Source organism: Cynocephalus volans, chromosome 8 (genome assembly GCF_027409185.1).
Source record: "Cynocephalus volans isolate mCynVol1 chromosome 8, mCynVol1.pri, whole genome shotgun sequence".
NCBI lineage: Eukaryota > Metazoa > Chordata > Mammalia > Dermoptera > Cynocephalidae > Cynocephalus > Cynocephalus volans.
In genome coordinates this window covers 26981519-27000624 of record NC_084467.1, presented here as the reverse complement: position 1 = coordinate 27000624, position 19106 = coordinate 26981519, and the positions used below count along the sequence as shown (strand labels likewise).

At 48.2% G+C, this 19106-nt stretch overlaps 1 protein-coding gene across 1 annotated transcript in view; it reads left to right on the top strand.

The window, feature by feature from the left end:
- Positions 1-19106, top strand: part of CSMD2 (CUB and Sushi multiple domains 2) — a 588341-nt gene that overhangs the window by 215371 nt on the left and 353864 nt on the right. Inside the window, exons 4-5 of the mRNA XM_063104124.1 lie at positions 2-196; positions 14014-14221. Of these exons, the coding sequence (XP_062960194.1) occupies positions 2-196; positions 14014-14221 (403 nt within the window). The remainder of the gene's footprint in view (position 1; positions 197-14013; positions 14222-19106) is intronic.

Here is a 19106-nt window from a genome sequence, read left to right as displayed (position 1 = left end):
GTTCTCCCCAGTCACACGTGTGGGAACCCAGGGAGGCTGCCCAACGGCATCCAGCAGGGCTCAACCTTCAACCTCGGCGACAAGGTCCGCTACAGCTGCAACCCCGGATTCTTCCTGGAGGGCCATGCCGTGCTCACCTGCCACGCTGGCTCCGAGAACAGTGCCACGTGGGACTTCCCCCTGCCCTCCTGCAGAGGTAGGTGGGCGGCGGCTGGGCGGGGGTCCTGGGGCATCCAGTGGGATCCAATCTCAAGGGGAGGAGTTACACCCCAGAAGAGCATGGGGTGTCCACTATGGGGAGCCCACGTCTGGGGAGCACTGAGGGTCCTCAGGGTCTCTAGGTATTCTAGGGGCTTTTCAGCTTCACCTGAGCTTCTAGCCCTCAGGTATGCAGTCCCTCAATTTCCTTCTCCTTGCGTCAACAAACTTACTTTTACCCAGTCTGGCCTTGTCTCCTACCCACCTGTCTCAGAAGGAACATTGTTTCTCTTCCCGTTACAGACCATCTCCCCTCTTGTGCACGGATGGCTCCCCCAACAGCTTTTGCACTGACCTCTCCCCAGCAATTATTTTTTCTCTTTCCTAAAATTTCAGCCTCTCTCCTTATCTAATGGTTTCTTCTTCTCAGCCTCCAACATGCTCAAAACCTCTTTACCCCAACAACTCCCCCACCCAAAAAACCCCACCTATCTTCAATGCTATGTCTGCTTCAGCATCCCAGCTAGGGCGAACAACTTGTCCCCGTTTGCCCAGGACTTTCTCATTTGTAGCTCCAAAAGTCCCATATCCTGGAAACCTCATCAGTCCCAGGCAAACTGTGACATTGGTCACCCCACTCCTACCCTATTCTTTATTGCCCGCCCCACCTTACCCCCATAATAGCCAAGCTCTTTCTAAAATAATTTCTGATGGTTATTATCTGATGATAATGATAATACATGATCATTTTTTTAAAGCTTAGAAAATACAGAGAATAAAGAAGAAATAAAATGTACCCATTTTAATTACGATTTTTGTGTATTTCCTTTCCATTTTCCAATACATATTACAGATATGTATATAAATTGAGATTATAATGCATGTAGATAATTTTTAACCACCATTGAAAAACTAACACATCGCACTGTAGGATTTCCCCATGCCACCCATAAAGCCGAGTGTCCTGAAGGTGCCATCCAGCCCCATCTCTCCTTAGTTCCCATTGACTTCTGTGCAGACTGGCCTTTGCTCCCAGTATTCTGCATCTTATCGCCACATCAGATGGGAATTGTTTTTGCCATTATATTCTTTGACCTCTTATTGGCCTTTTGCCCTATGGACCACTTGTTTCTTCTTGAAACTCTCATCTTTAAATTCTGTGGATCTACAACACCTAGATATCAGTCTGGGAGGGTCATCTCAAGGAGTTGAGAAATGATCAGAACGCGTAGCTCCTTCCTGTGGTTCAAGTTTTACTTTTCTTTTGGAAGAAGCTTTTTTTCTGTAATTACTATCAAAAAACTAGGTCTAGGGAAAAGCAGCCCCCTCCTCCTGCTATACGTGCACACTTTTTATTATGGACACCAGGGATGAAAATTACTTGGCACATGTGCCTATTCCCTTTCTATTCCTGTGGCAGACATAATTAATTGATCACAGCACCCTTTCTGGTTGAGTCCAGATGCAGCTGTGAATTCCCTCTCCACAGGCAAGGCACACCCAATCAATCTAAGTTGCCACTTGATTTCATGGTTGTTTACCCCTCCTCAACCAAGAGAATCAGCCTCAGTGATATTGATCCTTCTTGGTGGAGCCCAAGGGAACTAGATCCCCTTTCCTGCCTTCCTAAGTCCCATCCTCCCAGGGTCCGTTTCTAACTCAATACCTGCCTCTTTTCAGGGGGTTGAAATCAGGAATGACCAAACCCATCAGGTGAGATGGCCCCTGCACACAGGCGTGTGGCCTAACCACAGCCTGCAGTGGCTATATCTGCCCTTCCTTACAGCGTCCCTATCCACCCCCTGCCCTGGGGATGTCACAGTTAGCATTCTGAACTTCCAAGGACAGTGTCAGAGTTGTGACATGATAATACAATACGAAATATGATAGTAAATGACATCAGGTATTTACGTTGTGAAATGTAGATCACAATTCTCTTTTCGCAGCACTATAAGTATCATACTCTTTGTTCAAGATAGAAGCTTAAAACAAATGTAATCCAAGTACCAAGGATGCAGAGGGGGTATCACCCTGTCCTGTGACGTATAAGTCACAATAATATCCCATGCTAATAGGGTGGAAATCCACTATCTCTCCCAATATCTTCAGGAGTCTGTGTCAGCTTTTGTTTCCTCTGAACTTTAAACTCACTGCCATGCCACACTTCCCCTCGTTCTGCTCTGCCAGCCTTGGTAGGAAACTTAGCCCACTTTTCTTGACCCCCCCCCAAAAAAAACACCTAACAAAAACACTAACAAAGGTGTTTGCATGTAGTATGGCCTTTATTAAAGGTTTGTGGCAATTCAGGAAGTTTGCATCTCAGCACTGCAAATGGCTTAATGAAGTTTGAGCAATCACAAGCCTCAAAGTCTTTTGGCCCCTTCTCCCTGGAAGTTTCTCCCTGCCTTCTGTCTTGGCAGTCTCCAGCTTCCCCTGTAATCAAGGTGGAAGAGGCTGGAGAAAGCTTCTTCCACCTTGATGCGTCCTGCACCTTGGTCCCATTTCAGGACTTCTAGCAACTTCTTAGGCTTGGTAGCCTGATTTCCTCTGGGTTTTGTCTAATGTTTCCCTTTCCTGCCCAAGCTAGTTAGGTGTAGGGAGGTATTTTCCTGAACAAAGAGAACTCTCACCCTGAAAGAAACTCTGGGGCTGGCTGTTAAAAAATATCTCTTTTTTTAATAACCCCACTAGCCAGAGATACATGACGAGGGCCGTCTTCCTTTGCCAGGTGGGATCACGGCCCACAGGCCAGTGTGTGTGTGTCCTGGCACGGGGCAGCAAGGGCTGGCCTGTCGTTGGGAAGGAGCATCTGGGGTGATGCTACTGTCCCAGCGTGCACATCACGCCAGCAATTCACGGTGGCATGACTCTCTCCCAGGCCTCTCCCAATTCTCTCTCAGCTTCTCAAATGATGATTCTTTCCCTCCTTCTCCTTCACTGACTTTTCTACCCCAGTCTTTTCCCTAAAATGCTGGAGGGCCGAGCTCAGCTTCTTCTCTGGAGCCTTCTTGCATCTCTTGGAATCTCTCATCTATTCTATGGCTTCTAATTGTTACTTGGGGGTAACTCTCCGATCCCCATCTCCATCCCACCCTCTGTCCTAAGCCCAGGCCCATGTGGATATTGAGCCCACTACTGAACCCCTCTCTGGGGTGTGCTTCAAACTTGGCACATCCAAAACCTAACTCTGTTTTTCCCAAATCTACTCTTTTCTCTGCCTTCCCCAGCTCAGCAAAGAGTGTCACCACCCAAGGTGGCTAAGCCAGACACCTCAGGCCTCTTACGCTCTCACGTTCCTTATTCCTCACCCTGCATCATCATCAGTTGCTATGTCCTTCTGTGCCATCCCACCCCCTCCACCCTCCACCACTCTTCAGGAGGCCCCAGTGACAGTCCAGTCCCTCTCATCTCTTATCTGCCGCATTGCACCTGTCCCCTGTGGACAGCCAACTCCAGTCCCCCTGACCCACACACATCCCAATCCCTTCTCCACTGCTGGAGTGAACTTTCTAAGGCACAGATCTGACAAAATCACTCATTGCTTAGAATCTCGTCAGTAGCTCTTCATCACAGACAGGGTCAAGTTCAGATTCCTAGCACAGAGCACAGGCCCTTCCAGAAAGAGTCCCAGACAGACCTTTATAGTCTGTCTCTTAGTCTTCTCTTACATTGCTTCCAATTTACCACACTAGACAATGCTCCCTTTTGGATGCACCAGGGAAGCCAGCCAAGGAAGTCAAGTCTTGCTTTCAGAAGGGCTTTGAGCCCCCAGACTCCCTGCTGCCTGAGGGGCCCAGGTGTGGCTCTGCCAGAAGGCTGGAGAGAACAAAGTGGCTGTCCACCTTTCGGGGCCCCTAGGGCCTCCCCCAACTCCCAACACTTCAGCTCCATTGTTCCATTCTGATTTGCCACAAGATACAAGAAAATTCTGAGAAGCGAAGCATCCTCGGTAATGTCTGTGATTTTCTGAAAGCGATTTTTCTTCCTTAGGAGGCCAAACTAAACAGAAGCAAAGGATGCTCACCATGCTCCTGCGCCGTGCCATGCCAAGAGCTGCAGTCCTGCCAGGGTTGAAGGGTTCATACTCGGGAAGGATTCAAAGCCTTTTGGCCTTTCTTCCTCTTGTGTAGAACTCTCAAGGGCTGGCATCTGTGAGTGGATAAACCTCATCCACTGGGCAGTGGTCCGTAAATATTTGCTGAATGAACGGCTGGCTGGCTGGGTCTAATTCACCATCAGGATCATGCAGGCATAGATGCCCAAAAGGGAAATAACTTGCCTGGGTTACCCCACGTGCCCAGCAGCCCTGAGTGACATGATCTCCTTAAGTACAAACTTCCTGGAACAGATTGAAGAGCTGTGTGTGTCTGCTCCATCCAGGAAATGCCATGGGCCTGGCTGAAAGGTAGACTCAGTCTGGGGACACAGCATAGACTAAGGGGTGTAGGGAGTAGCAGGGGTTGGGGACAGAGAAGGTGTAAGGCCAACCCCCAATGAGGCCCATCTCAAGAATTTCGTCCTGATGAGGCTTGGCCAAGCTGGCAGAGGGAAGGAGACAGGGCCTGTGACCTCCCTTCACTTTGTGTCACTCTGGGCACATTTTCAAAGGCAGAGGTCCCTGGGAGATGCTGAGCTTTGTGTAACCTCTTTGATCCACAGTAAGGAAGACCACATGGAGTTCAGCAACTTGTGAGGGGCCTTGGCCCTGGATCAAAGAAGGCCACATGGGGAAGGAATGGAGTTCAGAGGCACCGGGGGCTGAGAGGCAGGTGGTAGAGAGAAAGCTGGCCTGAGCAAGAAATGCTTGGCTTCTGAGGTTCCAGCCAAACACTGCAGCTGCCACCAGACATGGGCATTTGGTCTTCAGAAGCTTGGGCTGCAAGTGCTGAGCTGCATTCCAAATTTTCTGGCCCCAGAGTGAGGAACCTGCAGAATGTGAAACAGAAGCAGTGGTGTCAGGCATGGACAGCACATGGAGTCAAGCCCAGGTTCAACACAAGCTGTGCCAGCTAGTAGTTGTGTGGTCGCCAACATGCTGCTAAACCTGTCTGGGCTTTAAAGTGGGGACCCAGCAGCAGCCTTACAGGGCTACTTGCTTATTCATTCGTTCATTCAGCTAGTCACCAGCTTTCTATTGAGTGCCTACTACGTGCCAGCCAGTCATTGATTCAGTCATGGTTTTTTGATTGCCTATGAAGTGCCAGATATTGTTGCAGGTGAAGAGAATTGGAGTGATGAACAGGTTGGCTCAAATTTCATAATCTCATGGAATTTATATTCTAGCAGCCAGGAGGCAGAAAATAGACAAAAACAAACAAATTTCAGGTGGTGATAGGTGCTATGAAAGATATAAAGTAGCTAGTGACAAAGAAGCCTACTTTAGATGGCAGTTAGGAGAGGCCTATCTGAGGAGGTGACATTTGAACTGAGTCCTGAATGACAAGAAGGAGCCTGTTACATGAAGGCCTGGGGAAGGGCATTCCCAACAGAAGGAACAGCATGTGAGAAGGTCCTGGGGTGGGAAAGAGCTCGACATGTTGAAGGAACAGAGAACAGGCCCATGTGGCAAAAGTAGAGGGAGGGGTGGGTGGAGAGGGCAGGCGGGCAGGCAGGGCTGTGATGAAGCAGGGTGAGAAGTTCGGGTTTTGTTCTAAGTTTAGGAGGCAACCAGAGGAGAGTTTTAGCAGAGATACGGTTCAATTTAGCTTAAAAAGATCGCTGTGGCTGCTGGAAGGGAGAGAAATTGTAATTGGGAAAGAGGCACGACAGAGAGACCAGTTAGCAGGACAGCTATTGCAGGCAACCAGGCTGGAGGTGACGCATCTTGGTGGGGGGTGGCCATGGTAGAGACGGAGGGACGTGCATAGATTGGGGCTGTGATTTGGGGATACAGCACACAGGCCTTGTTGATGGATTGGATGTAGGTGCTGATGAAACGAAAGGTCAAGGTTGATTCCAAGGCTGGCTGGGTGGGGATGCCAATGACCAAGATGGGGTGACCGGGACAGAGGGCAGGAAGCATATGCCCTAAAGAAAATAAAAATAGCTCATTTTGTCCAGGTAATGTTTGAGATGCCTGGGAGACATCCAAGTGGGGGTATTAATTCTGCAGCTGGGGGGAGTCCTGAGCTGGAAAGAAATCAGGGCAAGGCATAAGAGACCCTAGGGCAGCAATGTAGTAGCAAAGAGGGTCTGGGCCCTCAGGCTGGGCCCCGTTGTGTTGGTCAAATTAAACAACATGCAGAAAGTACCAAATACCATGCCTGGCACGGCATGGACCTCGAGTGGTTCTGAGCACTGGGGCTGTGGCATGGCCCACAGCTACCCAGTGCCACTCCTTCCCCCAGGAAAGGATCACTTCTACTGCTGAGATTGCTAGTCCTTCTCCATTCCCCTTTGCCATCTCTATTACTATTGCAGAACAATTCACAACATGGGCTCTGGAATCTCATCACCTTGATTCAAATCCTGGCCTTGCTGCTCACACCCACTGGCTGAGTAGCTTTAGGCCAGTTAGTCAACCTCTGTGTGCCCCAGTTTTCTTATCTGTAAGTGGGAATAATAACAGAACTTAACTCATAAGTTGGAAGTGAGCTTCGAGTTGATAAGTGCTGAGCACGTAGCAGAGGGCTTTGTTCACATTAACAACTCAATGAGAGTTGGCTATCGTTGTGAATTTTACTGCCACAGCCACACTGGCCAGCATTTATTGAGCTCTAACTATGTGCCAGACCCTGCGTTATTTAATTTAATCCTCACAAAATCCCTAGGAGGTTAAGGTATTGTTATCACCTATTACAAGCAAGGGAACTGAGGCCCAGAGAGGTGAGGTGCTTTGCCTGTGATCACATAGCTAGAGGGTGGTGGAGCCAGGATTCTGCCCAAGTCTGTGTGCCTAACAGCCATGACCCTGACCACCACTGTCTATTGTGGGCAAGGATGGTGGCCTGTGAACCATGGGGGGAGACTCACAATGATACCGTGACATCTAGAGCTCCTCCAGCCTGGTGGCCCTTGGCCTCAGCACGTGGCCTTCAGATTTATGCATCCCCTCCCTGCGTCCATCAGGCCAGGGACAGCCTGGTCTACTATGGTTCCCTCAACCTTCCACTTTAACTTGTTCCATGAGATTTTTAGGAGAGAAGCCTCCAGGAAAGGGCCTGTGGCCATTGTATGGGGCAGATGCTGCTTCAGGGTAAGGGCTGGGTCTGCCAGGAGCTACCTTTTCTTCTTATGAAGGAAGCCTACCCCAAGGCTCACCCACCTCCACCTGAGAATAAGTAGCTGGGTCAGCACGTTTGTACAAAGCTCCTGCCTCAGGCCCCTCTGGCAGAGGAGAGGAGAGCAGGCCGAGGCATCTCCTGCCTGGAAAACACTTTCTCTAAGCCCTGGTGTTTCTAGCATCCTGCTCCTAGATCATGTCAGGAATAGCATTGTAGCCGCAGAGGCCTAGAAGGCAAAGAAATAGGTGGGTAACAGCATGGGTCTGGAGTCAGAGTGTCCTGGGTTCAAATCCTGACGCCCACATTTAGTAGCTATGTGGCTGTGGGAAGGTTTTGGAAACTATCTGAACCTCCGTTTCTTCATCTGTAAAATGTGCATGATAATACCTACCTTTTCAAGGGGGTTGAGGATTAAATGAGAAAATGCTGATGAAGCAATTTGCACAATGCCTGGCCCATAACAAAAGCTCAACAGAGAACAGTCATGTAGTGGACAATAACCTTATATACCATGTCCTGTCTGCATTCATCCCCTCAGAAGGATACCTCAGGTGGTGGTTTCTATGGAAGGATTCTGCGGGCAACTGTGATGTTCTCAGGAATTGGTAATTTCTTAATTTTAAGAAGGTGTGTCTTTGATAAAGCCAAAGATAAAGGGGCAGAGTCCAGAGCACACAAGGAAAGGGGACTGAGGCAGTAGAGCAGGTAGTTGGGGCCCCAGCATGGACAGGAAACTGAGCTACACAGCACAGGACGAGGGAGCCTTGGGGCACCCGTATCAGGCACACTCAGTCTTACAACTGAGTTGCAAGATGGGGGCTTCTCCCCAGGGCCCTCTGGCATTTTCATTTCCTCAGAGGCTGAATGGTCCTGGGGAGGGAGGATATGAACAGAAGCTCAAGGCTGAGGATCCCAAAGACAGTGCACTGGGGTTGGTCTGAAATGGGGGCAGGTGGAGAGACAATGTGTAGGTTTCTCCATCCCTATTTGAAATTCTTGGGCCATTGTAGAGTTAACAGACATCAAAGGGGACCGAGGGATTGTCTAAAATTATGGTTAATTGAAGAGATTTCAGCAGAAGTTAAAGTCCATCATAAAAAAACTCATAAACTTGGAAAGGCAACTATCAGCATAACACACCTGCACCTTAGAATATGCATGACTTAATGGTGGTGCAAAATGCCCATTGCCGAGAAGCAGAAAGTGTAAATGAATATTTTAGGATTGTGGTGTCAGCTGAAGGTTGTATTTTATGACTCTGAAGTTGTAACCATGATATATGATGCCTTGTTTAAAATGTGAGAAAACCTCCAAACAGCTTTTACAGCATCTTCAATCAAAACAGGATGGTGCGAGAACGAGGGTGTCAGAGGGGCCTGAGTGGCAGGGACGGTTAATATAGCAAAGGTGCCATCTTCGGAGTAGACTGGTGACTGTGGCCAGAGGGTCTCAAGTTTGCAAGTCCCCAGTTCCAGCACCATGCAGAAGCCATTGACTAATGTTGGGAAGTTTAAATCTCAGGATGGCTTACCAAACCACTGCCGAGTAGGGAGGAGCCCTATAGTGGAGGAGACGGCTGCTCTGGCACCAGGGAGACTCAACTGGAATCTTGACTCAGGGTTTGCAGGCCTTCAGGCAAAGCCACCTGTTTCTTTCTCGGAAACTCACACTCAGCCCGGGGGTGGGGAAGAGCAGAGGAGGAGGGGCCCCCACTCTTCCTGCAGAGCCGCTTCTCCTCTGGGGGTCCCTGTGTCCTCCTCTCCTGCTCTGCCCGCTCCCTGTTAGAGACCAAGTCCTCTTGCTCCTCTCCCAGCCTGCCTCCTGCATCCCTTCCTGCTCCTCCTCCTCCATCCCACTGCCTCTGCCTAGTTCAGGCTTTGATGACTGGAACAACCCCTTCCCTGTTCTCCCTGTCTGATCTCCCCAACTGCTACCCTCCCCATCCCCCCAACTACACCATCCATCCATTACTCAGGGGCCAAAGTCATCTTTCTGAAACCGTGCTGAAAACCCTCTTCTCCTCCCGTACCGTGGCTTCCTGACACCTGCAGAGTAGAATCCAAACCCCTGAGCAGTGCTGTCAAGGCCTTTCTGAGCTGACCTCTGCCCTCCCTTCCCACTTTGACTCCCACTCCTCAGGTCATGCATCCTGCACTTTCATGGCAGTGGACGGCAGGTCATTCCCAAAGGTGCCACCCCCATGCAGGCCCCCTTGCCCCTGAGTGCCTGGAACCCCTTTCTTCCTTCTCTCTCCTGCACACTCCTGTTCCTTTTTCAAAGTCAGGCTAAATGTCTCTTCCTTCACCATGATTTCCCTAACCCCAGTGCAGACAAGATGAAGCCATTGTGGTTAGAGATGTAGACAGAACCAGTGACAGGACAGTTGGGGACTGGCAGGTCCAGTGCTTGCTGGGAACAACACCAATAGAGCTCCCATTTGCTGACTGGCTCCTCCTGTGGTTCTTCTCCCTGGTAATGTACAAAATGAATTTATTTACATCAGGAGATAAACTCTAGCTTTAGTGTCAGAATTCATAGTCTCTTGCCAGAGAGATACCCAGAGTGGAAATACTGTGCAATTTGATAAAACAAATAAACAATGCCACTTCACTGGATTTAAAGCCAAGCAAGGCTGATCTTGCCCACCTGCCCTCCTTTCCCTTGGGGCCTGGGCACCTGGACTGGGGGGTTGCAGAGGAGGAAGAGAAGAGGAAAGGAGAAGAGAACCACAGCTCCTCCAGTTGGCCTTCAAGGCCCTTCACAGTCCAGCTCTTGCCTTCCTGCCCAGCCCAGCTCTGTCATCTCTGCTTGTCCCTTTAAGTGCAGACAGTCCTGCCTTGTAAGCCCCTACACACACCACACTCCCCAACCTCAGCTGCCTTGCCCTTGCCCTTTCCCTGCCTAAGACACCCTCTCCCCCAAGCCTACCAGACAGACAGCTCTTAGTTAAAGTGTATCCTACCAGCTTAGCATTTAAAACACAGCCATGCTTACCACCTGGCCCAAGCCACCATTACCCCTCACCTGGATTACCGTGGTGGCCTCTATGAGGCCCCACTGCCCCCTGCTTCTGCCCTTGCCCTCTTGGGTCTGTTGTCTACACAGCAGCCCAAGGATCCTGTTAATAAGCAAATGGGATCATGTCATCCTCTGGTCACAACCCTGCACTGGCTTCTCATCTCATTCAGAGTAAAAGCCCACATCCTTACGTTGGCCTCTAAGGCCCTCTGTGGTTGGTCCCCGCTCCCCTCGTCCCTTCTGCTCTCCTCGTTGTTCCTGCTGTCCCAACCCCTTGGGGCTCTTGATGCTCTGCAATGGTGGTGCTGGGCCTCTATACTCCATGGCCTTTGCATTAACTGTTCCGACTGCCCGGAATGCTCTTCCTGCAGGTAACCACAGGCTCCCTTTCTCCCTTCTTCAGGTCTTGGCTCAAATGTCACCTTTCCAGTGAGGCCTTCCCTGAGCATGCTTTCTGAAATGTCTGTGCCCTCACTCCTAACACGGGATACACCCTGCTCCCCACTGCAATCACCACCTCATTTACTGTAGAGTTTACTTATTTATCTTGGAATTGCTTTTATACTGCTGACCAGAACGTAAGCTCTGTGAGGGTAGGGATTTTTGTTTTACCCACAGCCGATCCCCGGCATCTAGGACAGTGCGTGACACATAGTAGGTGCTCAATAAGCACTTTTCAAATGAATGAGTGAATGAATGAATGTCTCAGCAAAAATGCTGTCTCCTCCGTGATGCCCTCCCCTTCTCCCACATGCTGTCACTATGCCTTGAGCACCTCCGTTGTAGCAATGCTGTGTCGCCATTGCTTGTTTCCTTGCCCGCCCCCGCTCTGAGAAGCACTCAAGGGTGGGGATGAAATCAAACTCTTCATATCGTAGTGCTGGCCCTAGCCCAGTGTTTGGCACATAGTAGGTGCTCAGTTAACAGGCGTGGGAGGGAAACATGAGCACCTACTCAGGGTGAGGCCCTTTTACTTCTGTGTTTGTATGTTCCCAAGAGTTGGCGTTCAGAAATGGGCTCATGGTTCTCCCGAAATAGATCTTGACCTTGTAAAATAGCATTAATAAGAACAGTTCAGGGCCACTAAACAAAGTCACTTTTATTTCTAGCCCTGACTGCTCCTATATTTCCAACTGTTAGCTTGATCTCGCCATTGAATGTCCCACAGACACACCCAGCTCTGGGTATCCAAATCTGAACTCCCAGTTCCCTCCACACCACAAGGTGCTGCCATCCTCGGTTCCCTGCCCAGGCACCTTTCATCTGTACAGATGCTCATGCAGACATCTGGAATTCATCCTGCCTAGTTGCCAAGTCCTGTAAATTCTACTTCCTAAATATCTCTCAAATAAATCCCCTGCCCATCCTCCCCACGGTCTAAGCTCCATCTCATCTGTCCTTACCTAGACTTTGGTGACTATGTCCTACTCAGACCTCTGTGCCACAGCCAGAGTGACCTTCCTAAAATGCAGGTTGAATCATATTTCTTCATTACCTTTGATCCTCAAGATGAAGTGGAAGGAAGAGGAGAACTTAGCATCGTTGGACATCTACCATATGTTAATCACTGTGTAACACTAGTTACTGTCACATTAATTATCCCATTCAATTATCACGATTAACATCATAGAGAGAAGCAAACCGAGGCTTAGAGAAATAAATTGCCTGAGGTCACACATGTGGCTAGGAAATTGTGGAGCCTAAATTCAAAGCTAGATTTTCCTGACCCTAAAATCCATTTTCTTTCCAATGTGCTCTACTTCTTCCAAATCTTTCTGGCCCGGTGTTCTGTCATGTGGCTTCTTGTACATTTCCATTACCATTGCCAATTGTTCCTCTCTATTCACCCTGTGACAAGCCATCTAGAGCTATTTATCTCAGGCATGACTTGCACTTTCATACTTCTGTGCTTATTACCATTTGGCTCCCTCTTCCTTGAAATGTCCTTCCCTTTTTTCTCTATCTAGTGAACTCCTATTCATCCTTCAAAACCCAGCTGTAATGGCACCTCCTGTTAAGTCTTCCAAAATTGACTCGCCCAAGCACAGTTATTTGCTGCTTTACCTATGTCCTCAAAGTGCAAATTGTACTCTTGGGAGACAGAAGAATGTGTTGGTTAAGAGTATAGGTCCTGGAAGTAGAAAGTAGGGCTTAGAATTTCAGCTCTTTTAACCACCGTGAGCTGTGTCACCTTTGGCAAGTGACTGATTAATCTCTTTGTGCCTTAGTTTCCTCACCTGTAAAATGGGAAATTTACTTCATAGGGTCATAGTAAGGATTAAATGAAACATTCAGAGTACTTAGAACAGTGCCTGATACATTATAAGTGCTCAATAAATTAGTTTTCATTATGTTTCCCTGCTGCCTCTGATACACAGTTGAACACTGATACTGCATTTGTCCTTTCTTTACAAGTAGTCTATATTTCTAAGAGTATACGCTACACTTCATTATAATTACTTACTTGCGTACAGGGTTGAGGAGGGCAGGATTAGAAAGTTTGGGTAACTTCCCCTAGGTCACTCAGCTGTAATGACAGAGGAAGATTTCAGACTGAGGGCTGCAGTATTTCAAAGCCAGTGCTCTTAACTATTTTATGTCAGAGCATATTGCTCAGATCATTTTTCTGAATATCAAGTCTCAGCTGGGGTTTAGGCTGGAGCCACCAGACTGTGCCAGGTTCTGCGACAGGAATGAGTTAGACAAGATCCCTGCGCTTGGGGATTCCCAGTGCCACTGAGAACCTAGAGAGGGAAGACAGATATGTGAACAGTGCGAAGGAGCACGTCTGTAGTCGGAACACTTTGCTGCAGGAGGGAGCAGGAGGAGAGAGCAGTCACTAGAACTAGACATGCCCAAGAGCCAGCACTGGACTTGGGTCTGGAAGCCTAAGAAGCGTTCCCTGGACAAAGGGCATCCTAGGCAGAGGGAAGAGTGTGAGCTGGGGGGCAGAAGATCTGAACAGGCACAGTGCTGGAGCATAGCTGGTCTGGAGACAAGGGCAGGAGGAGACATTGTAGAGTCTGGTCAGGCTGTGACAGGCCTGGAATGTCATTTGAGCTTCGCCCTAGGAAGTTGTGCTGAGTTTTTGTTTTGTTTCATCCCATCTGAGGTTTACTTAGAAGATCTGGTGGGAAGAAACATCCTGTTCACCACAGTTGTGACCATGGAAATCCATGTGACAGCTAATTTCTCCTTCCTGGTCATTGCGGAACAGTGTGGTGTAGTAATTAAGAGTGTGCTCTTTAGGGACAGAGTTCAGATAATAGCCCTGCCACTCATTAGCTGTGTGATCTAGGGCCCATCACTTAACCTCCCTGCACCTTGGCTTCCTTTATCTGCTAAATGAGAACAGTAATATCTGTAACTCTCAGAACAGTGTCTGGCACATGGGAAGGGCTATGGAAGTGTTTGGCAGTGTTATCATTAGGCCAGTTCCGACCAGGATCCTGTCTGCTTTCCCCATGCACCGTGTTCTAGGACCCTCTCTGCCTCTCATGGGTGAAGCCCACGGTGACTGCCAGGGCCGAGGAACTACACCACTCACATGAGTCTCTCGTCTCTGTGTCCACAGCGGATGATGCGTGTGGTGGGACCCTGCGGGGCCAGAGCGGCATCATCTCCAGTCCCCACTTCCCCTCGGAGTACCATAACAATGCTGACTGCACGTGGACCATTCTGGCTGAGCTGGGAGACACCATTGCCCTGGTCTTTATTGACTTCCAGCTCGAGGATGGTTACGACTTTCTGGAAGTCACGGGGACCGAAGGCTCCTCCCTCTGGTAAGCACACCTCCCCACCCTCTTCATTCCCTCCCCTGTCTTCTGCAACTGTGAATTACCAGGATGCACATGGGGTCCTTAGTGCCTGGACCTGCTGCCCAAGGCCTCCTTGCCACTTTCTTACACCTACTGTTGGAGTCTTTTCATCTCATCATAATAACAAATCACTGCTTATTTTTAGAGCTGGGGCAAATTTTTACAGTGACTTTGGTATCTGATTTGAAGCATGTCCTTGCTGAAGAATATCATAATGGGCCTTGGTGGAATAACTTGCATTAAGACTAAAAATGTTCTGGTCTCAGGAGGTGGACAGGGTCTCAGTAAAATGATTTGAAATAATTGCTCTATTTCAGGAAGACAAAGGGACTAGAACTTTAAGTGGCAATTGCTTTTCCCGCTGCCAAGACCCTGAGATATTGGAAAGACATTGTGTCTCAGTGTCTGAAGGGAAGGACTAACCTTCTCCCTCTTCTTCTGGCTTTGCTAAAAAGCGCGGGCTCTTCTGTGGCATGCTCCAGGGAGACTCTTGGATATTGATGAGTTAGGGAGGAGATGGATGATTGAAGATTTACCAGCCTTTATTGCTTGTTTTCTCCCAGAATTAGACTCACGGGCTATGCCCAAGATGACAGTGGCTTAAGGAAGTATCTGGCCTCCTGTTTGGGTGACAAGCCTCACAAGGGGTGGTGTGGCATTTGGAACACTCATATTCTCCTTGTAGCTGTGTTATCAGGATGAGGGGATCAGGAGGACCTTTGTTGGCACATCAGGAGCCACTAGAAGGATATGTCCATTCGTGCTTCAGGCCAGGATGGGACATCTTAGCAGCCTTTGTTGCTTCATAGTGCCAGGGGAAGGTAGGACTCAGTGCACGGGATCGAGGGCAGAGGAGGTGTCACTGAGGATTCTGAGTGAGGCAGAAGGGGGGGGCTGCAAGAGTGAGGGAAGGACAGTGCCAAGGAAAGATGGAGACATGGCAGTCAGCAGGGGTGGTGAGGAAGGGAGGGAAAGAGGAAGACAGGAGGGAGAGGAAGGAAATAGGAGGAAAGGCACATTTATTGAACACCTCCTTTATACCCATTTTTGTGGTGGTAGAAACACCAGTTGAGTGAATAAGACATTGTCCTTTGAGAAGCTCACCATGTAAGAAAATCAGACAAATCCATGGTAGGAGCCAAGTGTGACTATTTAAAAGGGAAAAAGTAGGAATGGAGTCCACCCAAATATAGACTCAGATTTAGGGACTAGTGTAACCCAAAATACTCAAGTTTCCTGGTGCAGTGGAGGCAAGCCCACCTGGGAGTCAGAAGACCCAGGTGTTGTTGGCTTGTTGTGTGAACTTGGCCAGATCATTTCCTAGCATGGTTGGAGCACTGAGAGAAGCACATATGAACTGAAGACTGAAACTGCTCTGGAAGTTGATGTTCTGTCAACTAGTCTAGGAACAATGGCTGGTGGTGTCGAGCTAGGAGTTGGGTTCAAAGTCTAGAAGAGCCTTCACTGAACTGGAATCCTGATGTTTGCCTGAAGACCCTTGGACCCTCTGCCTCTTTTTGTAAAATACTTATTTTACTGACTGCAAATGTAATACATATGCTCCTTGTAGAAAATGTGGAAAATATACAAAGGTATAGAGAAGTGAATAACAGTTATTAATATTTTGATGTACTCCCCTTTGGCTTTTTTTGCTTGGCCAAAATCAAGCTAGTTGGCTATTTATACATATTTTAATATTACAAAATTAGAACCTTAGTATATCTGTAGTCATGTATTTTTAGGTTAGCATTGTATCATGAAAACTTGTCCTATATCATTACAGATGGCTCCAAAATATAATAGGTTAAATAACAGTATTTTATGGAGCATTCACTACCCATATGTGCCAGACTGGTTCTAAGCTCTTTATAGCTATAATTTCATTTCATATTCATAAAAATTCTATGAAGTGGGTAGTATAATTTTCCTCCTTTTAAAGATGAGGAAAGTAAGGTTTAGAGAGGTTATGCTACTTGCTTGAGGTCACACAGCTAGTAAGGAGAAGAGCTGGGATTTAACTCCAGGTTAATCTGATTCCAAAGCCTATCTTTTCACCATCACAGCAGGCTATGACATGCTACATCTGTGATGGTTTTTCCTGGCTGTGTAGCATTCCCACCTAAGACCGTGGCACAGCTTACTCACCAGATCTCTTGTTAGACTTTTCCCAAGTTTTCACTTCTATAAACAGGTACCAAGATGAAGATCCTTGCCAGCTCCCTCTCTTCCATTCCCAAGGCCTCTTTGTTTATCCATGGGCCAAATGGTCTCCTCTAGCTTGTCCCCCAAACCCCCAACCCCGCCAGATGTGAGTCTACACGTTGTCCAAACTTCTGGAGTGAAACAAATCTGCAAGAATATTCCTTTTCCTATTAAGTCACTCAGTGGGAAAGGAATTAAGCAGAGGAAATTGTTAGGGGAGTCATTCAGAACTCTTTGCTGTAAGATTAAATTATAATTATTTACAGGGCTGGTGTCACCATGCCAGGCAGGATGCATTTGTTGTTCTAATTTATACTTGCACAGCAGTTATGGATAAACAAACTTGGAGGCTCAGGAAGTATGTGTGGGAAGAATCTGTTCTCTCCCTTGCCCCTCTCCTTTATGGATCCCTGGATTCCTGTGAAGATTTGATGCTGCTGGTTTATGAGTATACTGCTTTTATTAGTGTACAAGAAGATTTCAGGCTGTTCTCTTGAGCTCTGTGCGAAGGCATAGAAAGGCAACAGATCCTGTTAGAAAAGATAGATTTGGACAACTGGGCATCCTTTCACTTATCTAGAAGACAGGACCCCTTTGAAAGAAGAAAATTTGCTACCTCCCTTACCGGATAGCAGGTTCCCATGGATTCAGAAAGGAGGGTGCCATGTAATGTCCCTGACTCAGTTTCCACACTCTTCTCCTCCCCCAAGTGGAATAGCAACAGGAAAGCTGTAATTAGGGGTTTCAGTGTAGATTTCATGGACTAGGGAAACAATTGTGGAAATATAGGTTCATAATTTTTTATTTTGCCAAGTAAGGATATTAAAAGAAAACCTGCCAACTCCTCAGCACATTATTTCATAAAACAAAGGACAATTCAAAGCCAAAAATGTGGCAGGAAATAATCATTTGGCAACTTTGTGCTGACAACATGAAAGATGAGGTGGGGAGCACACATGTATAGCAGTGTATGCCTGTCACCAGAGTCCAGCGAGATATATGCATCAATCAGTGGACCGATTTTTCCTGTTCCATTGGTCCATGACCAGCCTTTGGGAATCTGACAATACATGTTTTGAATGGAGAAAGGCTGTTACTATGGTGAGCACTGAACCCTGGAGCTCTGACATGTTGAGAGATTCCATAGTATTTTATACTCATTCTCCCTAAAGTTAATTGCTTTTTCCTGTGTGTGATTGACCATGAGCAAAGCTGGGCTTGAAGCGACCGAGGGTTACAGTCCAGACAGTAGATTTGGTATTGCTCACCAGCAGCACACACATGCACACGTGCACACATACACAAACACACAGCCAAATCACCCTGCACACACCCCTCCAAGTCACCACCACACACACATCACCAAGTCTACCCCCTGCACTTTCATCTCCAGTTCACTGAACTCAATTTAGGGGCCAGATTTCCTCTCACTGACCCTTCTGGGGGGGGGGCAGGGGCTCTTTCTTTGTTCTGCTGTGACCCAGTCAGTTGGCTCCGACCATCATGAAGCTCCCATTCCTTCACAGCAAATTCTAAGAAAATACTCTCACCATTGCTGAAGTTCCTCATGAGGCCACTGGACTTTTTCGGAGGGCTGGGACTGGAGGATGCAGAAGACCCTTCTAGTTAGGGGGACCTGGGTCTCTGGAGGGTATCAGGATCATATTATAACAAGCAGAAGGGATTGCCAGCCCATTACAGAACTGGCCTCTCCATTGGTAGAGAAAATCAGTGAAGCTAAGGCCCTGAGAATCCACTAGATCTGGAATCTCCCCCTTCCTCCCTCTGTCTCATGCTTGACACCTACATTTGAGTCTCTCCAGAATCTTCCCCTGGTCTACAAGATAGGAGAGGAAGTCAGACATACCCTCTGAAACTATGGGAGAGGAGGTTTGTGCAGTCCCTCTGGGTTAGGCATCGAGCCTGCCTCTTGTCATCTAATGGGGGAGACAGCCAGCGTGGGAGTCAGGCAATTTTGGGTTCAAAACCCTGATCCACTCTTAGTAGTTGTGTCATCTTGGGATATTTACTAACTTCTCTGAGCCTCAGTTTTAACATCTGAAAACTGGGGCTCAACATACCAACATGCTTTGTAAAGCATGTGGAGAGGCTAAACATGTAACCTGCTACCTGGCTTATAGTAGGTATAATTCTCCTGGGAGGGGGACCAGAGTTAGGGACTCAAAGCCTCACAGGCCCCATTCTTGGTGGATCCACTGAGGCCACCATCCAAGCCCTCCAGCCCAGAGGCATCTCACCAAGCAGAAAGGCACAGCCTGGCTGCCTCAACTGATTCAGCTTCCAGGGGAATTGCCTAGAAACCCAGATGAGGTGGCCTGGGCAAGGGTCCCTGGGTCAGATGGGAGGATGCCCTTGTAAATGTCACAAGGGGGGACAGGGATTATGCTGAAACTGTCTTCCCAGTGCTGTACTTTGTGATCATATTGTGGGTGTCATCACTTCTGTGCCTGGACCAGCCCCAGACTGGCCAATTAGCTGCTTTGTTAGAAAAGCAAAAGAGGATTTCACTAATTCAGCTACCACTGGCTGCTCCGTGCAGGGCTAGGAAAAGGGGGGACTCCATGATGCACCCACAGGTGCAGACGGTGGGTACCATTTTGATATGAGAGATGAGGGGCAGGAAGGG